Source organism: Eschrichtius robustus, chromosome 8 (assembly GCF_028021215.1).
Source record: "Eschrichtius robustus isolate mEscRob2 chromosome 8, mEscRob2.pri, whole genome shotgun sequence".
NCBI classification, from domain to species: domain Eukaryota; kingdom Metazoa; phylum Chordata; class Mammalia; order Artiodactyla; family Eschrichtiidae; genus Eschrichtius; species Eschrichtius robustus.
In genome coordinates, this window is record NC_090831.1 from 115,782,990 (window position 1) to 115,806,021 (window position 23,032).

The 23,032-nt window shown below is 52.9% G+C and overlaps 1 protein-coding gene across 2 annotated transcripts; it reads left to right on the forward strand.

Moving 5' to 3' along the window:
* The first annotated feature begins 2,896 nt into the window (after positions 1-2,896).
* Positions 2,897-20,987, forward strand: CLEC2L (C-type lectin domain family 2 member L). 2 transcript variants are annotated; one of them, XM_068550121.1, is made up of 6 exons: positions 2,897-3,086; positions 12,379-12,453; positions 14,772-14,938; positions 15,810-15,910; positions 17,501-17,613; positions 20,533-20,987. In XM_068550121.1, the coding sequence occupies exons 1-5, from the start codon at positions 2,897-2,899 to the stop codon at positions 17,610-17,612; spliced, it is 645 nt and encodes a 214-aa protein (XP_068406222.1). In that variant the 3' UTR covers position 17,613; positions 20,533-20,987. The 2 variants fall into 2 exon arrangements, with proteins under 2 accessions (XP_068406222.1, XP_068406223.1); XM_068550122.1 differs by lacking the exon at positions 20,533-20,987 and adding an exon at positions 18,569-18,608.
* Positions 20,988-23,032: the final 2,045 nt, after the last annotated feature.

Consider the following 23,032-nt stretch of genomic DNA (forward strand, 5'->3'; position numbering starts at 1 on the left):
GCCCCCACTGGTAGGATTTACTCCTTCCTTCCTTCCTTCAAATGCCTACCCCTGCACATTTGGGTTCGCAACTCTGTGCCCTCCTGGTCTAGTAAACACCAACGTTCCAGAACTGCTCAGTGCATGTGGGGATGCAGGGCCAACCACGACACTCCGGCAGGTAGTAGGATAACCTAATGAAATTTTTGTTTGGCTCTCTACATATTTCCTAATTGTAAGCAATTTGCCAGGCTTTGTATGTCTTTGCCTTAATAATTGTGGTGGGGCAGAGAGCAAGGCAGCCTGAAAATGAAGCTGATCTGTACTAAAAACCTAAGGCCGCTGAAGAGATGATGGGGTGTCCTGGAGAGAGGGAGCCCTTGGAGAAGTGGTGAGGTGAGGAGGGCGGGCCTCTGCCCGGGAAGGGCAGAGAGGTCTGGGGACTCCTCCAGGGCAGCAGGGTCACTACCACTCCATGAGAGCCTTCTGGAGCCACATGGCTGGGTGGCCAGGAGAGGCAGCTCTGGCCCCAGAGTCCCAGTCCCAGCAAAGACTCCGTATCCCAGGAAAGCCAGGAAGCAGGGCCTGCCCGGCTCGGAGGACAGGTGCCAGCCAGGATTTCCCTCATGAGCCTCAGGGACTCTGATACAACCTTGGAAGGACAACAGCCTTCAAAACAGACTGAGATGAAAAGGAATGAAGGACTGACATATGCTATAACACAGATGCCCCTCGAAAACGTGCTAAGTGAAAGAAGCCAGGCACGAAAGGCCACATAGTGTAGGATTCCAGTGATATGAAATATCCAGAATAGGCAAATTCATAGAGACAGAAAGCAGATTAGTGGTTGACAGGGGCTGGAGGAGAGGGAGATGAGGAGTGACTGCTTGATGGGTACCAGGTTTCTTTTTAGGGTGGTGAAAATGTTCTGCAATTAGATAGTGATGATGGTTGCACTATGTTGTGAATATACTATGAATGTACTAAAAGACACTGAATTGTAGACTTCAGAATGGTTAAAATGGTGAATTTTATGTTATGTGAATTTTATCTCAATTTAAAAAATGAGCTGGAATTCGCTACCACCTTAGTGGATGGTGACCTGAAGTTACAATTAAGTTGATTTAAAGGAAAAGGAAAAATTTTCCCCCCAACCTCTGAGTTTGTGGGCAGGACTCATTCCTACTATCTAACCCTAAGAAAAGGAGCCTGTATCCTGAGACACAGGAGGACCCAGGTTTACCTGGGATGGAGCTCTAGAGACAGGAACACGGAGTGTGTTAGAAGGTGGTAAAAACACGGCCCAGGGGAACAAGACTGGGTCCTGATGACCTCGGAGCTCAGCCCAGTCCTGGGCTGACCAGCTCCAGACTTCTTTTATTGGACTTTCTAGTTAAGCCTTTGTTCTTGGGGTCTTTTCTTACAGTCTGCCGAATCGAATCCAAACGAATGCAGCATCCTAGAGGATGCGTGATCTGAAGCATTAGCAGACGTTACGTGGGCAAACTGGTGTGTGAGGGGGCTACAGGCTGGGATGAGAAGGACCAAGAGGAAACGTATTCCAGGCAGAGGGGAGAGAATGTTCCCTGGCCTGGAGGAAAGACAGAACACAGTTGGGTGTGTCTGGGGCCAGCAGAGAAGGGGTAGAAGGAGATGAAGCCTGAACTGGCAGGGCTAAGACATGAGGGAGCTTGTAGCCTTGTAAGAAGTTGGACCAAGCCCACAGGTGGAGGGGGCCCTGAAGGACTGGTGAGGTTCACGTTTTAGGAAGATGCCTCTGGTGCTGAAACAGGAGGAAGCAAGAGTCGAGGGAGAGCGTAAGGAGACTGAGGCTGCGGTCAGACAAGAGATGAAACGGACTTGCACTCGGCGAGTGGCTGTGACAAGGGAGCCTCTGAAAGGGAGAATTCACAGGACTCGGTACCTGATTGGATCTGGTGGTGGCGGAGAGAGCAGGAAGGTTGGGGATGAGGAATCATGGGCTGAGAGAGGAAGCAGACGTGGGATTGGGACTGGAGAAGGAAATGCAGGCCTGGGCGTGGAGCCTGAGGTGGCTCGGGGTCAGCCACGGAAAGAGTGCCCGAGTGAAGACCATCGAGGGAGCCCTGGCCTGGGAGTCAGAAAACCAGCCAACCGTGCGCTTGTGTGGTGCCGCCCTCAGCAATGCCCTTGACCTAATTCCAGCCCTCATCCTAAACTGGGGGTGCTGTCAGTTCATGTGTGTAAATCCCCCTGGCACTTACTAGATGCTCCACCAATGTTAACTGAATCTGAAATGTTGCTCCTTGCGTCCCATCGGCACTTTGCTCTCTCGTGCCCGCCGATTCTGTCGTTTCTTTCATAGGCCAAGAGTAGGCGCCGAAGACACAGCCCTCACCCTTCTGCTCTGGCTCCAGGGTAGCCCGGAGGAAAGCCCCTCATCTTCCTTGAGCCGCGTGAACTTGATTCCCGTTTTAACAGAGGACAAGCAGGAGGCTGGCAGGTGGACCTGGATTGGAAGCCAGGGCTCCCGGCTCCAGGATCCGCGCTCCCGGCTCCGCAGCATCTGGACTCCTGCCGAGGGGGCGGGAGGCCGGGGGGCGGGGCTGTGGGTCCCCGCGCGCCCGGAGCCTCCTCCCTCCCTGCCCCCGCCCCGCCGCACCTCCCCGCGCTCCTCCTCCCGCGCCCCGGCTCTGCGCGGAGGCTGCGGCTCGGCGGGGCAGGCGCGGCGCGCGGGGACCCAGGCGGTGGCGGCCGCCGGGCGCAGCGGGTCCGGCGCGGGGAGCCGGGCTCAGCCTCGGCCTGCGCCAGCCCCGACCCTCGCCCACCCGAGGCCGGCCTGGGGGGCCCGCAGGGCGCGCGGAGCGCCGAGTGCGCGTCGGGCCGGGCCCCGCACCTCGGCACAGGAGCGCGGGCGCGGCGCGGCGGAGCGCCAGGCATGGAGCCGGCCCGGGAGCCCCCCGCGCGGGCCCGGCCGCCGCCGCCCCCCGCCGTCCGTCCCGCGGCCGCCCCCGCCGCGCCCAGGCTGCGCTCGCCCGCCGAAGCGGAGGGCCGCGGTCCCGAGGGGCTGCTGCGGCGATCGGGGTCGGGCTACGAGGGCAGCACCAGCTGGAAAGCGGCCTTAGAGGGTAAGCGCCTAGCGGCCCTCCATCCCCCGGCCCCGGGACCCGGGAGGCGGGACAGAGTCACCTTGGCCGGTCTGCCGGTGGGGAGAGCGGGGAGCGCGACTCTGGAAGCCGGAGGATTGCCAGGGCATCAGATGCCACATTGTGGGGCGGTGGGGAACAGGTAACTGGGGACCACCTATAGTACAGCCTTGACCCTGTGTCTGCAGCTAACTCCCTCTTTGACCTTGGGAGCAGGTTTCATTCTCTGAGCCTGTTTCCTTATGAGTGAAGGGGGACAGTTACCGTCCGGCACTCACCCGATTGGCATATTGAGAGAGTGGCTTGACTCTCTAGCAGTGAAAGTACTTTGGGCAAAGTGACAAAAGCTGGGGACCCCGACACAGTGCTAATGCCCCGTGAGAAGGGGGTTGGGGGATGGGGCGCTGGTGGTGCCAGGAGGGAGAATCGGCCAGAGGGCCTTCCTTGCAAGTCGGGGGTCCCACCTACCTCTTCCAGTCAGAGGGGCTCACGGCCTGACCCCTGACTGGCCAAGGGGGCGGTCAACAAAGTGGAAGACAGATTTTAATCAAGTTCATGAGTTCTTTCAGTGAACTTGTGTGGCCACTTGTGTGGTGTGGGAGGTGCTGGAGCTGGCCAGAGGGCTGGTTCTCTGGATGTTTCTCAGTATTCTGGACACCCGGAGTCCAAAGGCTGAGGACCTGCCTCGACAGCATCAACTAGAGAAGCCCAGGACCTGGATCACCCAACCATTAGGGAAGGAGTGTCAGAAAAGGAGGGCTTCCTGGAGTAGGTGACCTCTTAGGAGGTGTGGAAAGAGAAAGATGGGTGCACCAGGCTCGAGGAGTGACATGTTCAGGGATCAAGTGGCGAGAACTCGCCTGTCCTTTGTGGGGAACTGACCTCCAGAATACCAGGATCGGGGTGGGGCGCGGTGAGAAGAGAGGAGTCTGGAGGGCCCAGACCGTGAATGGCCAGCCAGGCCTTGCCAAAGTGTTTGGACTTTGTCTGAAGCGGCTGTTGAGAGATTTGAAGCATAGAATGAGACAGTGGGTGGCCCTTGGAAAAGTGGTGGTGGCCCAGAGGGGTCAGACCAAGGCCAGGTCAGTGAGGAAGGCGGGGCCGTGGTCAGGGGAGGGACATAACCAGCGCCAGCCAGGGCAGGTGCCTGGCCAAGGAGGGAGACGTGGGGACAGTTCTGTCGGCATTTGACCCAAAGGCTGGTAGGCCAGGGGACACGGATGGCCTGAGGAGGGGCTGTGCAGACTCTGAGGGGAAAGCTGGACACCTGGATGGTGATTTGGGACAAAGGAGGCAAAGATGTTGGAACTCAGTGTAGGAGAGCCATTGCAGAGGACCTTCGGGCTGAGGAGAGCTGAGCTGAATAAAGGTGGACAAACCCTCTCTTTGTCATGCATCTTCGGGCTCACTGTTAGATTTGCCTGTGACCCCCTGCTTCCCTCCTGCCCAAGTTATTCTTGAAGTTGCTCACTCCTCTTGCCTGTATTTCTCCACTCATTCATTCATAAGCATTTCTCCAGGGGCTGCCCTAACCTCATTCTAACCCCCAGTGCTTAGGAGCCGTTTCAGGGGTGGTGCGGCCTCTTTCAGTGCCCCCGGCTGGCTAGCTCCCATCCTACCCCCCTCCTGACCTTGGCCCCTTCTGCTTCCTACTCCCAACCACGGCTAGGCCGACCACCTGCAAGTTAGGCTGAAAAAGAAGCCGCACACCCGGCAGGAAATGGCCCAGGGGGTCTCTCAGGACACTGGCTCTTCCAGGCCCTGTGGAGTCTAGCCCACTCTGTGCTCAGTGCCCACCTGTGGCCCAGCCTCGTCTCGCCTGTCTGGGCATGGCTCCCTGCCTGGCCTGGCTCTGTGTCTCGTGGCACCTCTGGCCCCTGCCCTCGTTCCCACGGTCCACCAGGAGCAGCCCCACCCTGGTGCCTGTGGACCTTGGGGACTCAGCATCTGGAGCCTGTGGGCCTTTTCCCACAGGAGTTTTAGGCTGTGGAGTCTGTGTCCCTGCCAGGGGCCTCCCCTCCACTGGTCCCCTGAGCATCTCCTGGGTGTTCCCTGGGCTCCACGTCTCCTGCGGGGAGAGGGGAGCTCTCGGACCACGACGGTGCTCTCCAAGGTCCTGCCGTGTGCTGATCCCCCCCACATTCACTCACTCTTCCTCACCTCCCACAAACACTCCTGGAGGCCCCACTGTTCCAGCGCAGCTCTAGGCACTGGGAACATCCCTGCCCTTGCAGAAATCACAGGACAGGGGCTGAGGCAGCCTGCTGCAGCGCAAAGAGCACGGATTCTGGAGTTGGGTAAGCCTGAGCCAGATCCTTCCACTGCCAGCGGGCTGGCAGGTTTTCAAACTTGTCTGAGCCTCAGTTTCTTCATCTGCTAAGCAAGATGAGGATTCTGCCTCTCGGGGCTACACGGACCAAGGTGCTGGGGTGTAGGCTGTGTGCAGGTGATCCCTTTCCCCAGTCCCTAGAGCCCGGCATCCCTGATGAGGGAACCCAGGGAAAGTGTGTGACCAACTGCTCAGCTGAAATCCTTTGACTGCTCGTCTGCCTACTTTGAGTCCACTCCCCACCCCAAACGGAAGTCCTCATAATGGGCCCAGTCTGCAGACCCTGAGAAACACCTGTGATGGGATGAGGGCTCTGCCAGGCCTGGTGGCCAAGGGGTTTTGCAGCCCTTGCTTAGCCAAGCATCTGTCTTGAGACTTCTTGATTTGACCAAGCTGAACCCTCAGGGGGCCTGTGCTCCTTTATTACCACGTACCGAATATTTATCAAGCACCTACAAAGTGCCAGCCCCGTGCTGGGGCTTTCTCAATAGCTGTCTTGTTTAACCCTCACATCTGCCCTTGCAGGGGCTTGGTGGGTGTTGTACCTATTTTATATATGAGCAAACTGAGACTCGGAGAGGCTAAGTATCTTGCCCAAGGATGCACGTTGCTCTCTCACATGTGAAATCCCATCGGGTTTGCCACGAGGCCCTCTGATGTGAAACCTCTTACTCTGTCCTGAGCTGACCAACATGCGGCTTGGTGAGGCTAATTGGAGAGAATCAAATTGTGCTTCTGACGCATGTAGCTCTCGTCCCTGAGCTCCTCAGACAACCCTGCCACCTCCAGCAGATGCTTTTTCCTCTTCACAGGTTAAGTGACGTGGAAAACATCTTAAATCGGAAGCTGGGATTAGAGCCCAGGTCTTTAAGACTTTCCTTCGATGAACAGTTAGCTTTATAAATAGGAAGCCAAACAGAAATTCTCCTGATTGAGTCCTCTCCCTGTGGATATTAACCTTTCCTTCCATCCTCAGCCTTGGGGGACAGGCTGGAAAAGTGATCCAGAGCTCCCGCCTGGGTTCTGGAAAGACTGGAGGTGACTGGAGATGGGAATGTTTCTGGCATTGGGGTAGGGAGGGTGAGGAAAAGCAGCCTGGGGGTACAGGAGTGGGGACAGAGTGATTCTGCAAATCTCAGGCTATAGATTTTCCAGTGCTCACCAATTCTGAATTTTTAATGTTGAAAGTTTCTTGATAAGACATAAACCCACAACTTCCTGCTCAAAACCACACACATGCATTTAGCAAAGCCTCTTAAAAATTTAAAAATTACCAAACTCTACATTTGATAGTTTGTGACAGTCAAGAGTATGCTTTCCAGGCTGTGGCCCTGGCAACTTAGAAACGTCAGCTATGATTCTCTTTTGCGCTGTGGATATGCGGGTGTTGGGAGATTTGTCTGGGCTTGGGAGCCAGTTTTTTTTCAGTTGTTCCTTCTAACATTAGGCTAAGTCATATACATTTATAACATAAATAAACTGCACCCTCAAACTCCATCTAATAGGGCCATTGCATAGAAGGAAGGATTGCTGAGTTAGACATTTGTTATGGCTTGAATTGTATCCCCCCCAAAGAGATATGTTGAAGTCCTAACTCCCCAGTACCTCAGAATCTGCCCTTATTTGGAAGTATGGTCATTGCAGTTGTAATTAGTTCAGATGGGGGCATACTGGAGCAAGGTGGGCTCCTCACCCAGTATGACTGGTGTCCTTATAAGAGGTGGTCACGTGAAGACAAAGAGACACACAGGGAGAAGGATGTGACGAAGAAGGCAGAGGCTGCAGTGACGCAGCTGCAACCAGCCAACCAGCATAAACGAGGACAAAGCAAGGAAGGACTTCCCTACAGGTCTCAGAGGGAGCACGGCCCTGCTGACAACTTGCTTGTGGACTTCTAGCCTCCGGAACTGTGAGACAACACACTTCTGGTGTTCTAAGCCACCTGCTTTGTGGTGCTTTGTTACGTCAACCTAGGAAACGAATGCAACATTGTTTTGGCTTGTGCAGCCCCACAGCTGTCCTCAAGAGTGAACAAGGAGTCAGACTCTGTAGCGCACCCTCTCTGTCCACAGTGCCGCATCCAGAGCAGTTATCCCCATGAAAGGATGAAGAGAGTCCTCAGTTCTGGTGATGCTGGAGACACAGGCACAGACTCTCCTTTCCCTGAGAGCAGGTGTATATCCGCATGGCCAAGGGCATTGTCATTCAGGGCAGCTAGATTCCCTTTGTGTTTTTTAGTATCAGTGGGTGCTCTGTAACATGCAAGGCAATGACCGAGCCCTGTTATAGGGAACCCAAACGTGAGTAAAGCACAGCCCTTACCCTAAAGGAGCCCATGGGCCGACAATCATCATGATGGTAATTGCTAACACTGAAGGACAGCTTACCATGCCAGGCACTGCTCTAAGCCCTATATGTTGAATTCTCAGAAAATTCTAAGAGGGAGACACTATTATGACTTCATTTGAAAGACGAGGAAAATGAAATAAAATAGAAGCTAAGTAGCTTTGCCACTAAAAAGTGGGACAGCTGGGATCTGAACCCACGTGAAGTGGCTTATGATGCTAGGCTCTCATTGCAGTGCCAGGGTTATAGAAGAGGATTGAGAGGCATTTAAAGAAGGGAAAGGAGGGACTTCTCTGGTGGTCCAGTGGTTAAGACTCTGCACTCCCAATGCAGGGGGCCTGGGTTCGGTCCCTGGTCGGGGAACTAAGATCCCACATACCGCAACTAAGCCCGCGTGAGCTGCAACAAAGACCCAGTGCAGCCAAAAAAATAAATAAATAAAAAATAAAAAAAAATAAAGAAGGGAAAGGCAGGATTCATACGCAGCTCAAGAGGATTAGTCTTACAACAAGCTGCCCCTGAGGACAGCAGAGCAGATACAGAAGGAGCCCAGCCCTTGAGGGCACGCGTGAGCCTCTGTTCTTACCATGCCAGAAGCCGCCCACCTCTGGACTCCTGGTCATTTGCCAGTATAGACTGTGCTCATAGGAAGGACTCCCGGATGTTGGACTTGCAAGTAAAGATGGCAGACTGAATATATGCGTTAATTTTCTTTCCCTTCCAAAGCTCATTAATACAACAGTAAAGGGATTTTTAAAAGGTCACAAGGATAACAAGAACAGGAGACAAAACAATAGCAACGAGGGGCTTCCCTGGTGGCGCAGTGGTTAAGAATCCACCTGCCAATGCAGGGGACACAGGTTCGAGCCCTGATCCGGGAAGATCCCACATGCCGCGGAGCAACTAAGCCTGTGCGCCACAACTACTGAGCCTGTGCTCTAGAGCCCGCGAACCACAACTACTGAAGCCCGCGTGCCACAACTGCTGAAGCCCACGCGCCTAGAGCCCGTGCTCCGCAACAAGAGAAGCCACCTCAATGAGAAGCCCGTGCACCGCAATGAAGAGTAGCCCCCGCTCGCTGCAACTAGAGAAAGCCCGCGCGCAGCAACGAAGACCCAACGCAGCCAAAAATTAATTAATTAATTAAACAAACAAACACACACATAGGGATCAATGATGGTGTAACTGACACTGAATCCACTGGCCTGTGAAAGTTCAGGAAGCAGAGGAGCAACCTGAGTCACAAACAGGAACCCCACAGCGCAGAGACCGGGGCACCAGTCAGCACGGCCGTGAGTGAAGAGGGAGCTGAAATCAGGAGGGCTGGGTGAACACTTGTTAGGAAGACTTCAGATCCCCAAGTCCTCTCCCCACTCTGTGAGCCCATCCCCAGCCCTCTGCCTTGGGGAGAGAGGGCCTCCGGACACCAACACATTTGAGAGCAAGCAGTTAAGGCGACATTTATGTATTGAGGGCTCAGGATGGCCTCCTAGCCTCTTTTCCCAGCCAAGCCTACACCCTCCAGGAGGCAAAACAGAAGAGCAGTCTCCAGGGACACTGACCCAAGAGGAAAAACCCAAGGAGGTCATCAAACAGCCTTGAGGACCAGCCTGTCACTCTGCCACGACCCTCGCAGTTAATAAGCCCCTCTTCCTGTCTCAGAGGTGCCAGTGAAGTCTTATTCCTCCTGCCTTAATCATGAACAAATAACCAAGGATCTCCAGACATCTGAGGAAAGTCTCTGACATGGAAGCTAGAGATCAAAACAAATGAACAGGAAAAAAAAAAGCAGTTTGGAGAAAACAGAGATTATACAGATTAAACTTTCTGCCCACCTCTCCCCCCCCCCCCAAAAAAAACCTAAAAAACTATCAGTAATATCCTCAGAGAGATAAGAGAAAATTTTGCATCATTAAAATAAGAACAGGACGCTTTAAGAGGGAGTATTCAGGGAACAGCAGCAACAAACCCAAAAAAACCTTAGCAGTTAAAAATAATTGTAGAAATAAAAGATTCAGTAGCGAGCGGGAAGATAAAGTTGAAAAAAATCTTCAGGAAATAGCAAAGGCAAAGAGACAGTGGATAGGAGAGCTTCCTCTCTCCTCTCTGGTGGCTCTTCCTTTTCTAATAAGGGCACTAATCCCATCCTGAGGGCCCTCACCAAGAATGGAATCCGCTGGTACCTTGATCTTGGACTTCCTTGCCCCCAGAATTGTGAGAGAGAAGTGTCTGTTGTTTCAGCACCCAGTCTATGGTTTTTGTTAGAGCAGCCTGTGCAGACTAAGTCAAAGGTGAAGTAGAATTTCTGATTTTGCCTCATCAGCTTAAAGGAGTTTTGAAGTTGAAATAATGATGAGCACACAGAAGTGTAAGCAAAGGAAAATGATTAATTACAGGGAAACAAGAAGTTGTGTAGAAATAAAGATCATAATACACTGCATAGCTTTCCTGGGAGTAGCATTTACATTGCCATACAAAAAGAACACCTAATTATCAGTCTAACCCAAACTATGATGTTGAGAGAGCAGGTAGTGTGTGAGTGGTCAGGGTGGGGATAGTAATGCAGAGAATTAAATCTTCCTCATTATTGTGGGAAGTCAATAAGTAGTGTCTTAAATAGAAAAGTCAAAAAGTATTGACATACGCAAAGCTTTTAGAGATTTGGAGGTAAATACCAAAAGAAGTAGCTAAAAGGGTTGGAAATAGTTGCCTCTGTGGAAGGGGCAATGTTCTGTTTGGTTGTTAGTTTGTGTAGTGAAGCCTGGTAGAATTTCTTGACTTCAGATCTGTTGCTTTTCAGATCCTTGATAAAGGACCAGGTTTCTTTTCCCAATTTGTTGTGAAGTACAATACAGACAAATTACTAGAAACAGTATCAGGCACTTGGATGTCACAGCAATGCTGAATTGCTGTAAAAGTTTCTAGATACTTCCTCTCGATTTTGGTACCTAGCTCATCATGGGTGAGTAATGGTGGACAGCCCAGCACTGGGCTGTGGAGACACTTCTTTCATCTATGCACATATATAACTTTTAAAAGGTTTTAAAAATGGTTAAAAATAAAAAGGGAGTACTCACCTACTAGGATGGCTATAACAAACAAAAATGGAAACTAACAAGTGTTGGTGAAGAGATGGAGAAATTAGAACACTTGTGCGTTGGCATTGCTGGTAGGATGCAAAATGGTGCAGTAGCAGTGGAAAACAGTTTGGTGGTTCCTCAAGCAGTTAAATGTAGAATTACTATATGATCCAGCAATTCCACTCCTAGGCATATACCCAAAAGAATTGAAAACAGGGACTCAAACAGATATTTGCCAATGTTCATAGCAGCATTATTCATAATAACCAAAAGATGGAAACAGCCCAAGTATCCATCAATGGATGGATGGATAAACAAAATGTATATAATTATACAATGGAATATTATTCAGCCATAAAAAGGAATGAAATTCTGGTATGTGCTACAACATGGATGAACCTTGAAAACATTATGTTAAGTGAAAGAAGTCAGACCCAAAAGGACAGATATTGCATGATTCCACTTACATGAGGTTCCTAGAATAGGTGAATTTATAGAACAGAGAGTAGATTAGAGGTTATCAGGGGCTGGAGGGAGGTGGGAATGAGGCGTTAATGCTTAATTGGTACAGAGTTTCTGTTTGGGGTAATGAAAACATTTTGCAAATAGACAGTGGAATTTTGCAAATTCACAGCGCACAACATTGTGAATATAATTAATGCCACAAATTGCACACTTAAAAATGGTTAAGATGGTAACTTTTATGTTATGTATATTTTATCACAAAAAAACTTTCAAAGACCCTGTGTCTGAAGTCTAAAAGGGTTCTTTCCTTAAACATCAAATTAAAATTTTAGGTGAGAACAATAAATATAAATTTAAAAGGGAGAAGGCAGAGGATCAGGAAAGCTTTCGTGGAGAGATTGGAGGGTGTGGGGCAGGATTTCAAGAGACTGCAGTGGAGGAGGAGAAATTTGAGAGCAAAGACCCAGCTGAAGGGCTGTGAGGACGGACTCGGGTATTTCTTTTTTTTTTTTTTCACACACACACACTGTATTTTATTTTTACAAGAGATAAATAGACTGACACCAAGCATTGTACATGGATGACCACAACAAAAGCAACAATGATTGCAATTACCAAACATGAAACACACTCATACTATGTCATAATATTGACATTCAGTCCAGCAATCCTCCACTGTAACAGCTCCTTTACTTTGCAGTGAAAATTGATTTGTATATTCTTTGCCTCTGACGGACTCGGGTATTTCAAGGAGTCCGTCTGGCTGAAACCAGGGATGAGGTAGAGAAGCAGCAGGAGATGAAAGATTGGAAAGCTCCGACAGCCACAGAAGGAGTTCAAGTGCGTAGCCCCGGAGGCAGGGTTTTTAAGCAGGGGGATCGCAGAATCAGACAGACCCGTGCTTTCGAACGGCACCTCAGACTTCAGCATCAGAATCTCCTGGAGGGCTTGTTCAAACACAGCCCCAGAGTTTCTCACTATCAGGACTTGGGGCTGGAGGTGGGGGTGGGTGGCGGGGACGTGCCAGGTAATCAACCCCTTTCTCTCTCCTCAGACACCACCACGCGTCTCCTGCTGGGGGCCATCGCAGTGCTTCTGTTCGCCATCCTGGTGGTGATGAGCATATTGGGTGAGCATGGATGTCAGAGCATTTATGCGGTTCAGTTCCTACACACCTTGTCAAAAGCATGTCTGATTAGGTAAAGAAAGGTTCCAGACATACCGCCAATTCTGTGGGGTCAAAGTAAATAGGAAATAGAGAGTTGGTTCTAGATGAGATTTTAGCCTAAAATAGTACATTCACACATCGACCGTACGCGTCCTCTTTGCTAAGCCATGCAGCGGAAGTGGAGATGTTAACTTAGGTACGATCACAAAAATGCTTCGGGAACGCGGAACAAACTTGGTGTGTGGTAGTCACATAATGCTTCTTGAAGGAGATGGTTTGGGGTTAAGGGCCTTAAAGATCTCATTCACTCACTCAACAAACATTTATTGAGCCCGGCTGTGTGTTAGGCCCTGGGCTAAGTGCTGGAGATCTTTTGAAATGTATGACATCAACTTCCCTGTCCAGTGATAGAGGTGTTACTGCCTGGGGGCTTCCCGGAGGTGGGGGACACATGTGCTAATCCCTGAAGAATGAACAGTTTCCTAGAGAGCAGGAGGTAGAGGGACCAGAGCATTCCAAGGGGGAGAGGCCTGAAAAACACGGAGTGGCAGGTAGGACTGAAAGGGTTGAAGGAGGACTGCAAAAGAGGAAACTGCTACTAAGTAAGGGAGGTGAGGCTATATGACCCTGGGATTTGCTGCTTTTAATGGATTCAAGTCAAAGTACGTCATGGCTTCTGAAGGGTTTGCAAAGTGACTTCAGGACCTCTGTCTTTAATCTTTGAGAAGCGCCCTGAGACCTCAAAATGGGAGGAAAATCCACTGATAACATCAATTCCTACCAAACCCTCACTTGTAGGGCATGCAGGCTAAGCAAGGAGTTGTGAGTGCTTAGCAAAGAATGTGGTGACCACTGGGGTCAGCTTGGATTCACCTAGACTGATTGTTACAAATTGTTCTATTGCTAGGTTGGGAGGACAGGGCAATGTGTAAACATAGCATATTGAGATTGCAGTAAAACACAACAGAGTCCCTGGAGATCCTCGTGGGAAAGCATGGCCAGTAAGTCTAAGTGGGCCTGTAGCTCATTGAGCAGGAATGCCAGGGTGCCCATTAATTAATTGGTGTTGGTGTGGTGGTAGCTCCCTTGGGGGCTTGAGTACCATGGACTTGTTCTTGGCTCTGTCCTGGTCTACAGTCTCTTGTATGAGAATAAACAAAAAAATATGCTTATGGAATTTGCAGGTGAAACAATTCAAAGAGGGATGCTCAATATGACAGATGAAAAAGAAACCAAGATTAAAATTTATCTTCAGAAACTCAAATGAGCCAATGTGAATGAGATGACTGTGGAAGAAATAAACACAAGATCCTGCATTTGGATTTAAATGTGATTTACACATGTTCTGGACAGGGGAGACCTGGCTTAGAAAGAGATCATAGGAAAATAGTTGAAGAGTATGGCTGAATTCCTTTTGGCGAGGAGTCTTAGAGAATCTCATGGAAGTTCTGGGCCTCCTTCCCAGAAAAGTGCACATAGGCACATACCCACAGATTCTTCTCATTGGAGTTATCTGAAGACTGGAAAGCCCACAGCAGCTGGAAGGGGTACGGTGATCGCTGCTGGGTGGTGGACCACAGCTGACGTGTCCCAGCCTGTTCTGGTGGCAGCATTTTACTGGTGATGTGGGCACACCGTACTGAGCCAGGCAGGATGGAGAAGGGTCTGGAGGGCACCCCCTGCAAGGGATTGTGGAAGGGACGGTGTCTGTTCAATCCTGGAAGAGGGGAGGCAGTAGGAGGTGGAAGACAGACCAGGTCTGTCCGGGTCACTCCAGAGGCAGATCCTGGACCCACAGGTTCCAGGTCATGGGAAGGCAGGTTGGGACTCAGAATTGCAAAGGATCTTTCCAGCAGTTCAGCAGTGTTAGCTGATGAGGGTGTGGCCAATGAGAGCAGGCCCATCGAGCCCGCCGATGGTTCCCACCCAGGCTGGAGAGAGAGGACGCGTGGTCCCCAGGTCCTTTCCAAGTCCGAGTTTCTCGGTTTCCACGCCTCGGGGAGTTCGGGGAGACAGAGGAGAGCTTAACCCAGGGGCCTAACCTGCTGTCACTTCCCCTCGGGGCGGTGTCCCTGCCGGTCTCCCCAATTCCTTACTCATTTAGTCACCAGCCTTTTACCTGCCAGGCCCTGTGACAGGCGCTCCCCCGAGGCATGTGGCTGATGGGCACCAAAGTGGAGGCAGGTGGAGGGAGTGGCAGGGAGCAGAGTGGGATCCTCGGGGGGCCGGACAGAGGCCCGCTGTGCTGGTGGATACCGAGCCGCTCCTCTTCCCTGCAGCTTCCAAGGGCTGCATCAAGTGCGAGGCGCCCTGCCCGGAGGACTGGCTGCTCTACGGAAGGAAATGCTACTTCTTTTCTGAGGAACCGAGAGACTGGAACACGGGCAGGCAGTACTGTCACGGCCACGGGGCCGCGCTGGCTGTGGTCCAGAGCCAGAAGGAGCTGGTGCGTGTATGTGGGGCGGGGACCTTCGGGGAGAGCCATGCCCCAAGGACCTGGTGTCCCCCGTAACCCGCTTCCAGAGAACAGCCTGGGGTGGGGGGTGCAGGTGGGCTCCATGGGGTCTGAGCAGGCCCACGAGGGGCTCTTGTTTCCACTGCTATTGTCAAGGCCAACTATGTCCACCCAAGGCTGGTTTGCTGAGCTCGACTCAGTATTGAAGCGTGAGCATTACAAATTATACCCACACTTGTGAAATGAAAAATCGCGCTGGCTTCTTCTACTAGTCCAAATCAGGGCCTGATCTCTCATTTAACACCCCAAACAGTTATATCAATAGAAATGTGAAAGAAACAACATTAGTGGGTCTCTTGGCCATTTTGGGTTTTGAGGGCAACAGTTCACGCAATCCAAAATAGCAGAAAATCTAAAAGTCACTTCTGTTTGTCTCTGATACACAGTCTGATAGCTCCTTTAGGCAGAGAAAGGCCCAGGAATATGCGGGTAGAAGGACATCCAGCCTGAGCTTTGAGACGTGTCCCAGATAATCCATCAAGTAGGCAATTCCAGGCTTCCTGAAAATGAGGAACGCAGGCATGCTGGCCCACTGAGCTAGGAGACAAACCCTGTTCCAGGCTTCCTGGCCCAGTGGTGCACTCCCAGAGCCCGGGTCCCTTGGAGGCCATTGCAGGCAGCTCCATGTGAGTGCAGGGTGTCTGTAACCCCAGCTCCTCACTCTCGGGATGCAGTGAGGTGTCACCCTCTCCGTGTCTACACATCTTGGGAGCCAGTCTTCCAAGCTGAGGTTAGTCTGGGGATGTGTGAGCAGTCAGGAGACCGCACCTGACTCTGAGGTTTCCCTCTTTCCTTGGTACAGGAATTCATGTTCAAGTTCACAAGGAGGGAGCCCTGGATTGGTCTGCGCAGAGTGGGGGACGAATTCCACTGGGTCAACGGGGACCCGTTTGACCCGGACACGTGAGCTGAGGCTTCATCTTCTGGCCAACGAGCTTAGACCGGGGAAGCCATAGCCTCCCAGCCGCACCTCCTGAAGAACCTGGTTTTGTGCTAGCTGGAGCCACTCACCTCTAGGGTCAGGGGTGTGAGACAGAGACCCAGTCATGATAATGGCTTTACTACTCTCTGCCTGGTAAAGTCCAGCCTGGTTTGGTGGCCCTGCTCCACGTAGGCAACAGATCTTCCTGCTGCTGGAAAGGGCCCGGGCTCTTTCCATCTTGTGGCTCCCCAGTCCATCTGCACGGCTCAGTGTGGCTCAGGGGAAGGGAGGACGTGCCCTGGACATCCCTGTGCGTTGGCCAGAACTTAGCTTCACGGCCACACCTGACTGCAAGGGAGGGTGGGAGGTGGGGCCTCTGTTCTGGGCAGCCACGTGCCACCTAAACATTGTCACTGTGGGAGAAAGGGGATCTGAACCCTGGGCACCAGGAGGGTTCCCTTAGAGAAAACACCTCTGGAGGGTGTCGGTGGTGTGTGCAGTGGTGGTATTATTTGTGTGGCCCAAGTGGTGTGGTGGGCAGTGTGTGATGGGTTGGTGGGTGTGCAAAGCCAGGGACTGTTTGTGGGGCGACGGTGGCAGCAGTCATGGGTGTAGGGGCAGTTTAGGCTTAGGGAGGTGCAGAGCAGCACACACAGGGGTGTAAGAGCCTCAGCTTCTGATGTAGACTCTAAGGCTGGAGGACTAGGCCCGAGGAGCCGGGCGGGGGCACAGCTGCTGACCTGACGTGAACTGCGGCCCGTGACAACTCCTTCCCTGTGCCGGCTTCTCCCCGTCTCCTGCACCTGTCTTTGTCCTCACTCACTGCCTCTTCTTTGTTTTCTTTTTTTTTTTTTTTTTTCCTTCTCTTTCCTTGTCCTGCCCTCATCCCAGACCTGTTCTTAGAGCTGCTGAGAAAGTCTTGCCCTTGCTGCTCCCACCTCTCCCCTTCTGGAAGCTTCCTGCTCCCGGAACCCAGGGAGCCCTGGAGGCTGGGGTCCCCAGAGCGCTGATTACCTGGCAACCAGCAGGTCTTGGGGCCACGCTTCTCTGACATCGAGGTGGTCCTGGCCCCCCTACTCCCTCTTGGGGTCCTTCTGATGCCCTCTGAGACCCCAGCTCCAGCCTTGGCAGGGGGCTCAGGTCAGGGTGACCAAATGAGGTGAAGAAGAAGTGCTGAGATTCAAAAGGGATGATTTTAGGCAGGGAGAACTCCCCCGGTGCTAGATACAGGAGGTGCAGGCAGGGCGCTGTGGGGAAGGTGGGTGGGTGGAGGGTGGTCCTAGACAGGGCCCCGGGTTCCTGGGATGAGTGAGCTGAGCCCGACGGGATGGCAAAGCCGGATGGAGGAGTGCAGGGTGCGTCCAGGAAACATCCGTGGGCATCACCGGGGGCTGGAGCCGTGAGGCACTCTCTGGAGGCGACGGGAGCCACGCAAGCGGGGTCTGTGGGGGCCGACTGTCCCGGAAGGCCGCTCCCGAGGGAAGGACGAGTTACAGGGCCTCCGGGGCTGCCCAGTGACGGGCCGCGTCTGCCAGGTCGTGAGTGCCTGGTCTCTTCTCTCGCCGCCACAGATTCCCCATCTCGGGCCCGGGGGAGTGCGTCTTCGTGGAGCCCACCAGGCTGGTGTCGACGGAGTGTTTGATGACCCGGCCCTGGGTGTGCAGCAAGATGGCCTACACATGAGGTGGGTGAGGCCAGAGGCGGCCCTGCAGCCAGCCTCCGAGACCTGCCAGCCCCGGGCTCGTCTCCAAGCGAAGCGGTGAGGAGGGTGCCTTCCGCCCCTGGGCGCTCTCCCAGGCCCCAGAGTCTCGGTCCCTGGTCTCCTTGGCCCCAGGCAGGTCCTGTGGCTCAGCAGTCAAATTCCATGAGTCAGCAGTACGGCAGGCACCTGTCCCCAGCCACACATGCACACTGACACGCTCACGCATGCCCACGAGGGCACACGGCCCCCACTTAAATTCAGGTCCACCCTTAGTCACCCATCAAGTCCCTCCCTGGCCCTACCCTGGAACACTCCCTCCTCTGGAGGCTGACGGGCTGCGGCACTGTCCACACAGACGGGCCCCCTCCCCACGCATCTCTCTCCTGGCTGCTGGGGAGGCCGGAAGGGAAGCCCCCCTCACCTGGGCCCAGCATCCACCGTCCTTGCCTCGCCCGGGGTCTCAGGCAGGCCCCTGCTGTGTCCGTGGTGCTGCCGTGTTGGTCACTGATGGACTAAAGAGATGACTGGCGTCCAGAGAAGTCGGCTGCCATTTGTTCCAGGATCATGGCTTGGGGGAGGGGCATGTCTCTGAGTGCCCGTCCTTGGAGGGACACCACCAAGAGGCACCGGCGTGGCAGGCGGCATGTGTAGGAACCCAGGCCAGAAACACACTGTGTGGCCTCAGGGCACCATTTAATGTTGCCAGGCCACTGAGTTATTCTTAGATGTCCGAGGGGTGCGCTCCATCTGGTTCCTCCATTACTATTAAACTCAGCGTGAGAAACATTGATTCACACCTACCTCGTGCCAGACACCACACTAGGCATGGGGAGCGACAGCTTTATCCCCCAAGGAGCACACAGGGAGCAGAGGAAACAGCTTGGAAAGCACCAGAACATTCTGGAACACAGTTGAGGGATGGCTTATTCTGCCTTAGGGGAAGATGGGGTGAAGAAGGCAGGAGAATGAGCCACGGAGAAGAGATGATATTCACGTTGGGCCGGTTAAGAGTCTGTGCAGGTGCTGGGGCCCCTTCCTGTTCCCCCCTGGTCTGCCTGGAGAGGAGGCGGGGACGGGGCGGGGGTGGGGGGAGGCTGGTGGTTCCCCTGGGCCTATGGGGGCTGCCAGTGCCACCCTCTCCAACGCACACACGTGGAGCCCAGAGCAAGCTGTGGCCGGGTGACATACAGCCAGCCTGCCTGGGAGCCGCGTGTGTGACTCCGGGTCCCGGCCCATCTTCAGAAAGTGGCTCACAGGGAAACAGGTCCTGCTCTGCTCCGCTCAGTCCTTTTACTGTCAGTTTTCAGACAAAACTGTCAGCTTGGTTTCGTTGACCTTCTTGAAAGCTTTCCAGGTACTTAGTAAAATATGGGTATTTTGTGGTTTCCTATTTTATCTTTATGGGGAAGCCAGCGTGGAACCTGAGCATGCAGTAAAGAAGCTAAGGGAATTCGGTGTGGCCTGTGGAGGGAGGGCAGGAGCCCACCGCCTTCCCAGCCCCTGTGGGGAAGTGTGTTGAGGGGCTGGGGATTGAGAAAGTGGTCAGCTGCCGCTACTGCTGCTTGGGTTGGTCAGGGGTCGGGGTGGTAAGTGGGAGGGCGTCTCTCCCTCACACCAGTTCTCACCAGTATCTTCCCCTCAAAGATGGTCTCGTTGCTTTCCACGTGGCGCCTCATTTAATTCTCTCAGAAAGACCCTGAGGCAGGTAATGCTGCCACGGGTGACAAAACTGGTCCTGGACGGGGAGAAGTAGGGCTGTGCTCTCATCCTGTCCTGCGGGTGCCGGTGGGAAGAAGGGCGCCACGAGGTGGGTGGGGAGGAAGCAGTGTGGGAGGGCAGGGAACGAGGAACCCGGGCCACTGGGATCTTAGTTCTCATTCAATATCCACAGCCTGCTGCCTCAAGGCACACTGGCAGATGAGCTCTCTAGCCTTGGGCTTGCCCTGGGACCGCACAACAATTCTACATCCGGTAAAGCTAAGAGGAACTCTGACCCAAGGTCATGGGTGCTTTAAGAGCTCTCTTATCGGCTCCTACGAGAATGGAAACAGAAGACCAAAACAAAACACAGGCACGCCAAACTTCAGAAATGTTGAGAATTCTTCCAAAGGTTATAAACCAACGAGGCAGGCGCACCTCCCACGTGGGCGGAGCCAGGCTGGGTGGGCGGGGCCGCGGAGTCGGGTGCAGTTGGGGCCGGCGGCCACAGGTGGCAGCACGGAGGCCGGACGCTCTGCTGGTTTCGGAGCTCGGAGCTTGGAGCTTGGAGCTCGAGCTGGCTCCCCCACGGTGGGGGGTGGGAGGATGTGTTGGGGGCAGGCACAAGGGACCACCCTTCCTCCAGCCCCACTCCTCAGCCCCTTTGGAAGATTTTCGCTTCTGAGGCCACTGCCCTGGAGTTGAGAAGATGCTTGGCTGGGAGCCTGGGCGGCTGTGCCCTGGGTGAATTTGAACCCGCACGGCAGCCCTGTCCTTGGCGCAGCCCCTGGAGCCGGCAGGACGTGGGTAGGAGGCTGGAGCACGCACACCAGGTCACCCTCAGTCGTCCTTTGTGAAGATGGAGGGACGGGGGTTTTTTTCAGGAGGACTCACTGGGAGGTAGCGTTTGTTGCCATGCTGGTGGGTTTCACTAGTGTTTGCTTAGTAGATCCTCCTACAACCTTACAGATCAGGAAGCAGGCTCAGGGCAGTTAAGGGACTTGCTCTACTGCTGTACATCACAGGCCTAGGAGGTGGCGGAAGGGGAGGAGGGGTGGAAGGGGCCACCTTGGGAGAGGACGTGGGGCGCCCACAGGCGATTTTTTCCCTGTGCACTTTTATCGTCGTCGTATGGTTTTCAGGTGAATTTCCCATAGGGAGGGGGTAATGCAAATACTGACTTCCGTCCTCTCTCCCTTCAAGGCCCAGCTCGAGCTCCCTGGGACTCCTTCTAGGACAGCAGCAGCCCTCAGTGACCACTCCCTCACCCCAACACCTCCAGCACTTAAGACTGAGCCTTTCACACCACCGGAGTCTGTCGGAAGTTTTCATCTGTGACTCATCTCTAAAGTCATCTGAGCGCTCTTGGCATCTGATTATAAGCCCCTGGAGAGCAGGGATTATGTGTCACTGGCCTCTTTGTAGCACACATAGCATGTGCTCAAAAAAAATTGTTGTATATGACAATAAGATTGCCCCCAAATGTCATCTCTGAAACTCTTTGCCATGGTGGGAGACAGCAGTGGCCGGCCATCATAAGAGGCTCGTCTTTTTGGGTTTGGTGGGCGTGGCATGATTTTAGAGGCCCGGCAAGATGCACTCTTTAGTTTGTTTTGCTTCAGCTAAGTTAGCTCGCTCACATTCCCTAAGCGTGTAGATACTGGGCGGGCTGAGTGGAGGTGACAGGGAGCACCCGGGCCGTGAGGGAGAGCTGCCTTCGCCTCCAGAACATATTCTGCACCTACACAGAGCCCAGCTGGCGAGGGCGAGGAGCTGGCTGAGTGGAAACCAGGCCCGGGGAGGGTTTCCCTCAGTGACTGGGGCTGGCGGCTGAAGATTCCTGTGGTCACCAGGATAATTATGCTAGTATCACTGTGCTGTTTGTGAAAGACGACCTGGTTTTCAGAAATGCCCACAGTCTGCTGTGTACTTACACCAGGAGGGGGTGGGGGTAGAGGAGGGAACTGCTCTTTCCTTAGTCCGTAAAGAACTCCAAACCGGGAGCAAGTATGAGATTCAAACAGGGGTCATCCAGAAAACCTCCTGCCGTGCCCATCAGAGATCCCACGTCTCAGCCTGGAGTGGATACACACTTGGCCTGACTCAGAAGATCTGCCCGAGTCTAGTCTGGCGCCAGCTCTACCAGCAAGCAGATGTGTAGCTCAGGCTGCTGTGCTCAACCTCCCCGACCCCAGGCTTCACCTCTAACATAAAGTAGAAATCGTGCCTGCCCTGCCTACCTCACAGGGTTTTGAGAACTGTAGATGTTAGAATTTCAGGGATTAGAAATTATCGACCCCATTCTCACTATCCATGAGACCCCGAGAGGTTAAATAACACGTCCAAGGTCACGCATCTAGTGGCAGAGCTAGATCTCAGGTCTTGTGGCTCCTCTGTTCGTTGTTGATACTATTATTGCACGTATCATGCTTTATTTGTTTACCTGTCCACCATCCACGCAGAAGTGTAAGCCCCTAGAGGGCAGGGATCCACTCTCACGCTTTTTTCTCTAGCGCCTGGTACATACTAAAGGTGCTCAATAAACATGTGTTGACCTAAACTGATCTTGACTCCTAGTTCAAGTGCTCCTTCTACACCATGCTGTCTCTGATCTCAGAAATCTGTACTGCCAGCCCAGCTGCCCACAAAAAGTATGAAAACTTGCAGGTGTTTTAGGGAAAAAGACAAGATGCTCAACTGCTTTGCAATGTGCTTTAGGGTCCTGCAGTCTAGAGCACAGAATCCATTTGAATAAAGACATACACATCTAAGACAAAATTGTAATAACAATGAACACTAGTTAAGAGCCTATTAGGGCCAGCCATTCACACAAAGGGCCTGGCCCATAGTAAGTGCTTAAAAATTATCATCTTGGGCTTCCCTGGTGGCGCAGTGGTTAAGAATCCGCCTGCCAATGCAGGGGACACGCGTTCAAGCCCTGGTCCGGGAAGATCCCACATGCCGCGGAGCAGCTAAGCCTGTGCGCCGCAACTACTGAGCCTGTGCTCTAGGGCCCATGAGCCACAACTACTGAGCCCACGTGCCACAACTACTGAAGCCCTCGCGCGTAGAGCCCGTGCTCCACAACAAGAGAAGCCACTGCAATGAGAAGCCTGCGCACCGCAACAAAGAGTAGCCCCCGCTCGCCGCAACTAGAAAAAAGCTCGCATACAGCAATGAAGACCCAACACAGCCAAAAATAAAATAAATAAATTTATTATAAAAAAAATTATCATCTGTTTCACTATGTTGTAAATTGAGTAGGGTCTTAGAGCATGCTAGCTTTTGTAATACCCGCATTTCAGAGGCCTACCCAAGAAAAGATCCCTTTCTGGCTTGCACCGCAGACTAATGCAGGTCAGTGACAGGAAAAAGCATTGCTCCATCCAGGGTCTTTGAACATAGAGGCTCACACAGGATGTGTTTTAGGAAATGTGGTAGATGTGGCTGCCATGCACCGAGAATTTTTCCTTTCCTCTCATTCTAGGTACATGGAAGGACTGTATTTCCTGGTCTGTTTGAAGGTAGGTGTCAGGTGACATCAGAGCTTTAACCATGGAAAAGTGACAGATGTCATTTCCAGGTGGAAACATTTACGAACCAGTGCATACTCCTCCATATTCTCCCTCTCCCCAGTCGTGATTTTTTGATTTGGAGGCTCCATAAGACTGAAGCATCCTGGGATACTAAGTCAGTGTGTGGG

Coding starts and splice junctions, on each gene's coding strand:
- CLEC2L (XM_068550121.1), top strand. CDS start 2,897: ATGGAGCCGGCCCGGGAGCCCCCCGCGCGGGCCCGGCCGCCGCCGCCC. Junction 3,087..12,378: donor CTGGAAAGCGGCCTTAGAGG/GTAAGCGCCTAG, acceptor CTCTCTCCTCAG/ACACCACCACGCGTCTCCTG. Junction 14,939..15,809: donor TCCAGAGCCAGAAGGAGCTG/GTGCGTGTATGT, acceptor TCCTTGGTACAG/GAATTCATGTTCAAGTTCAC.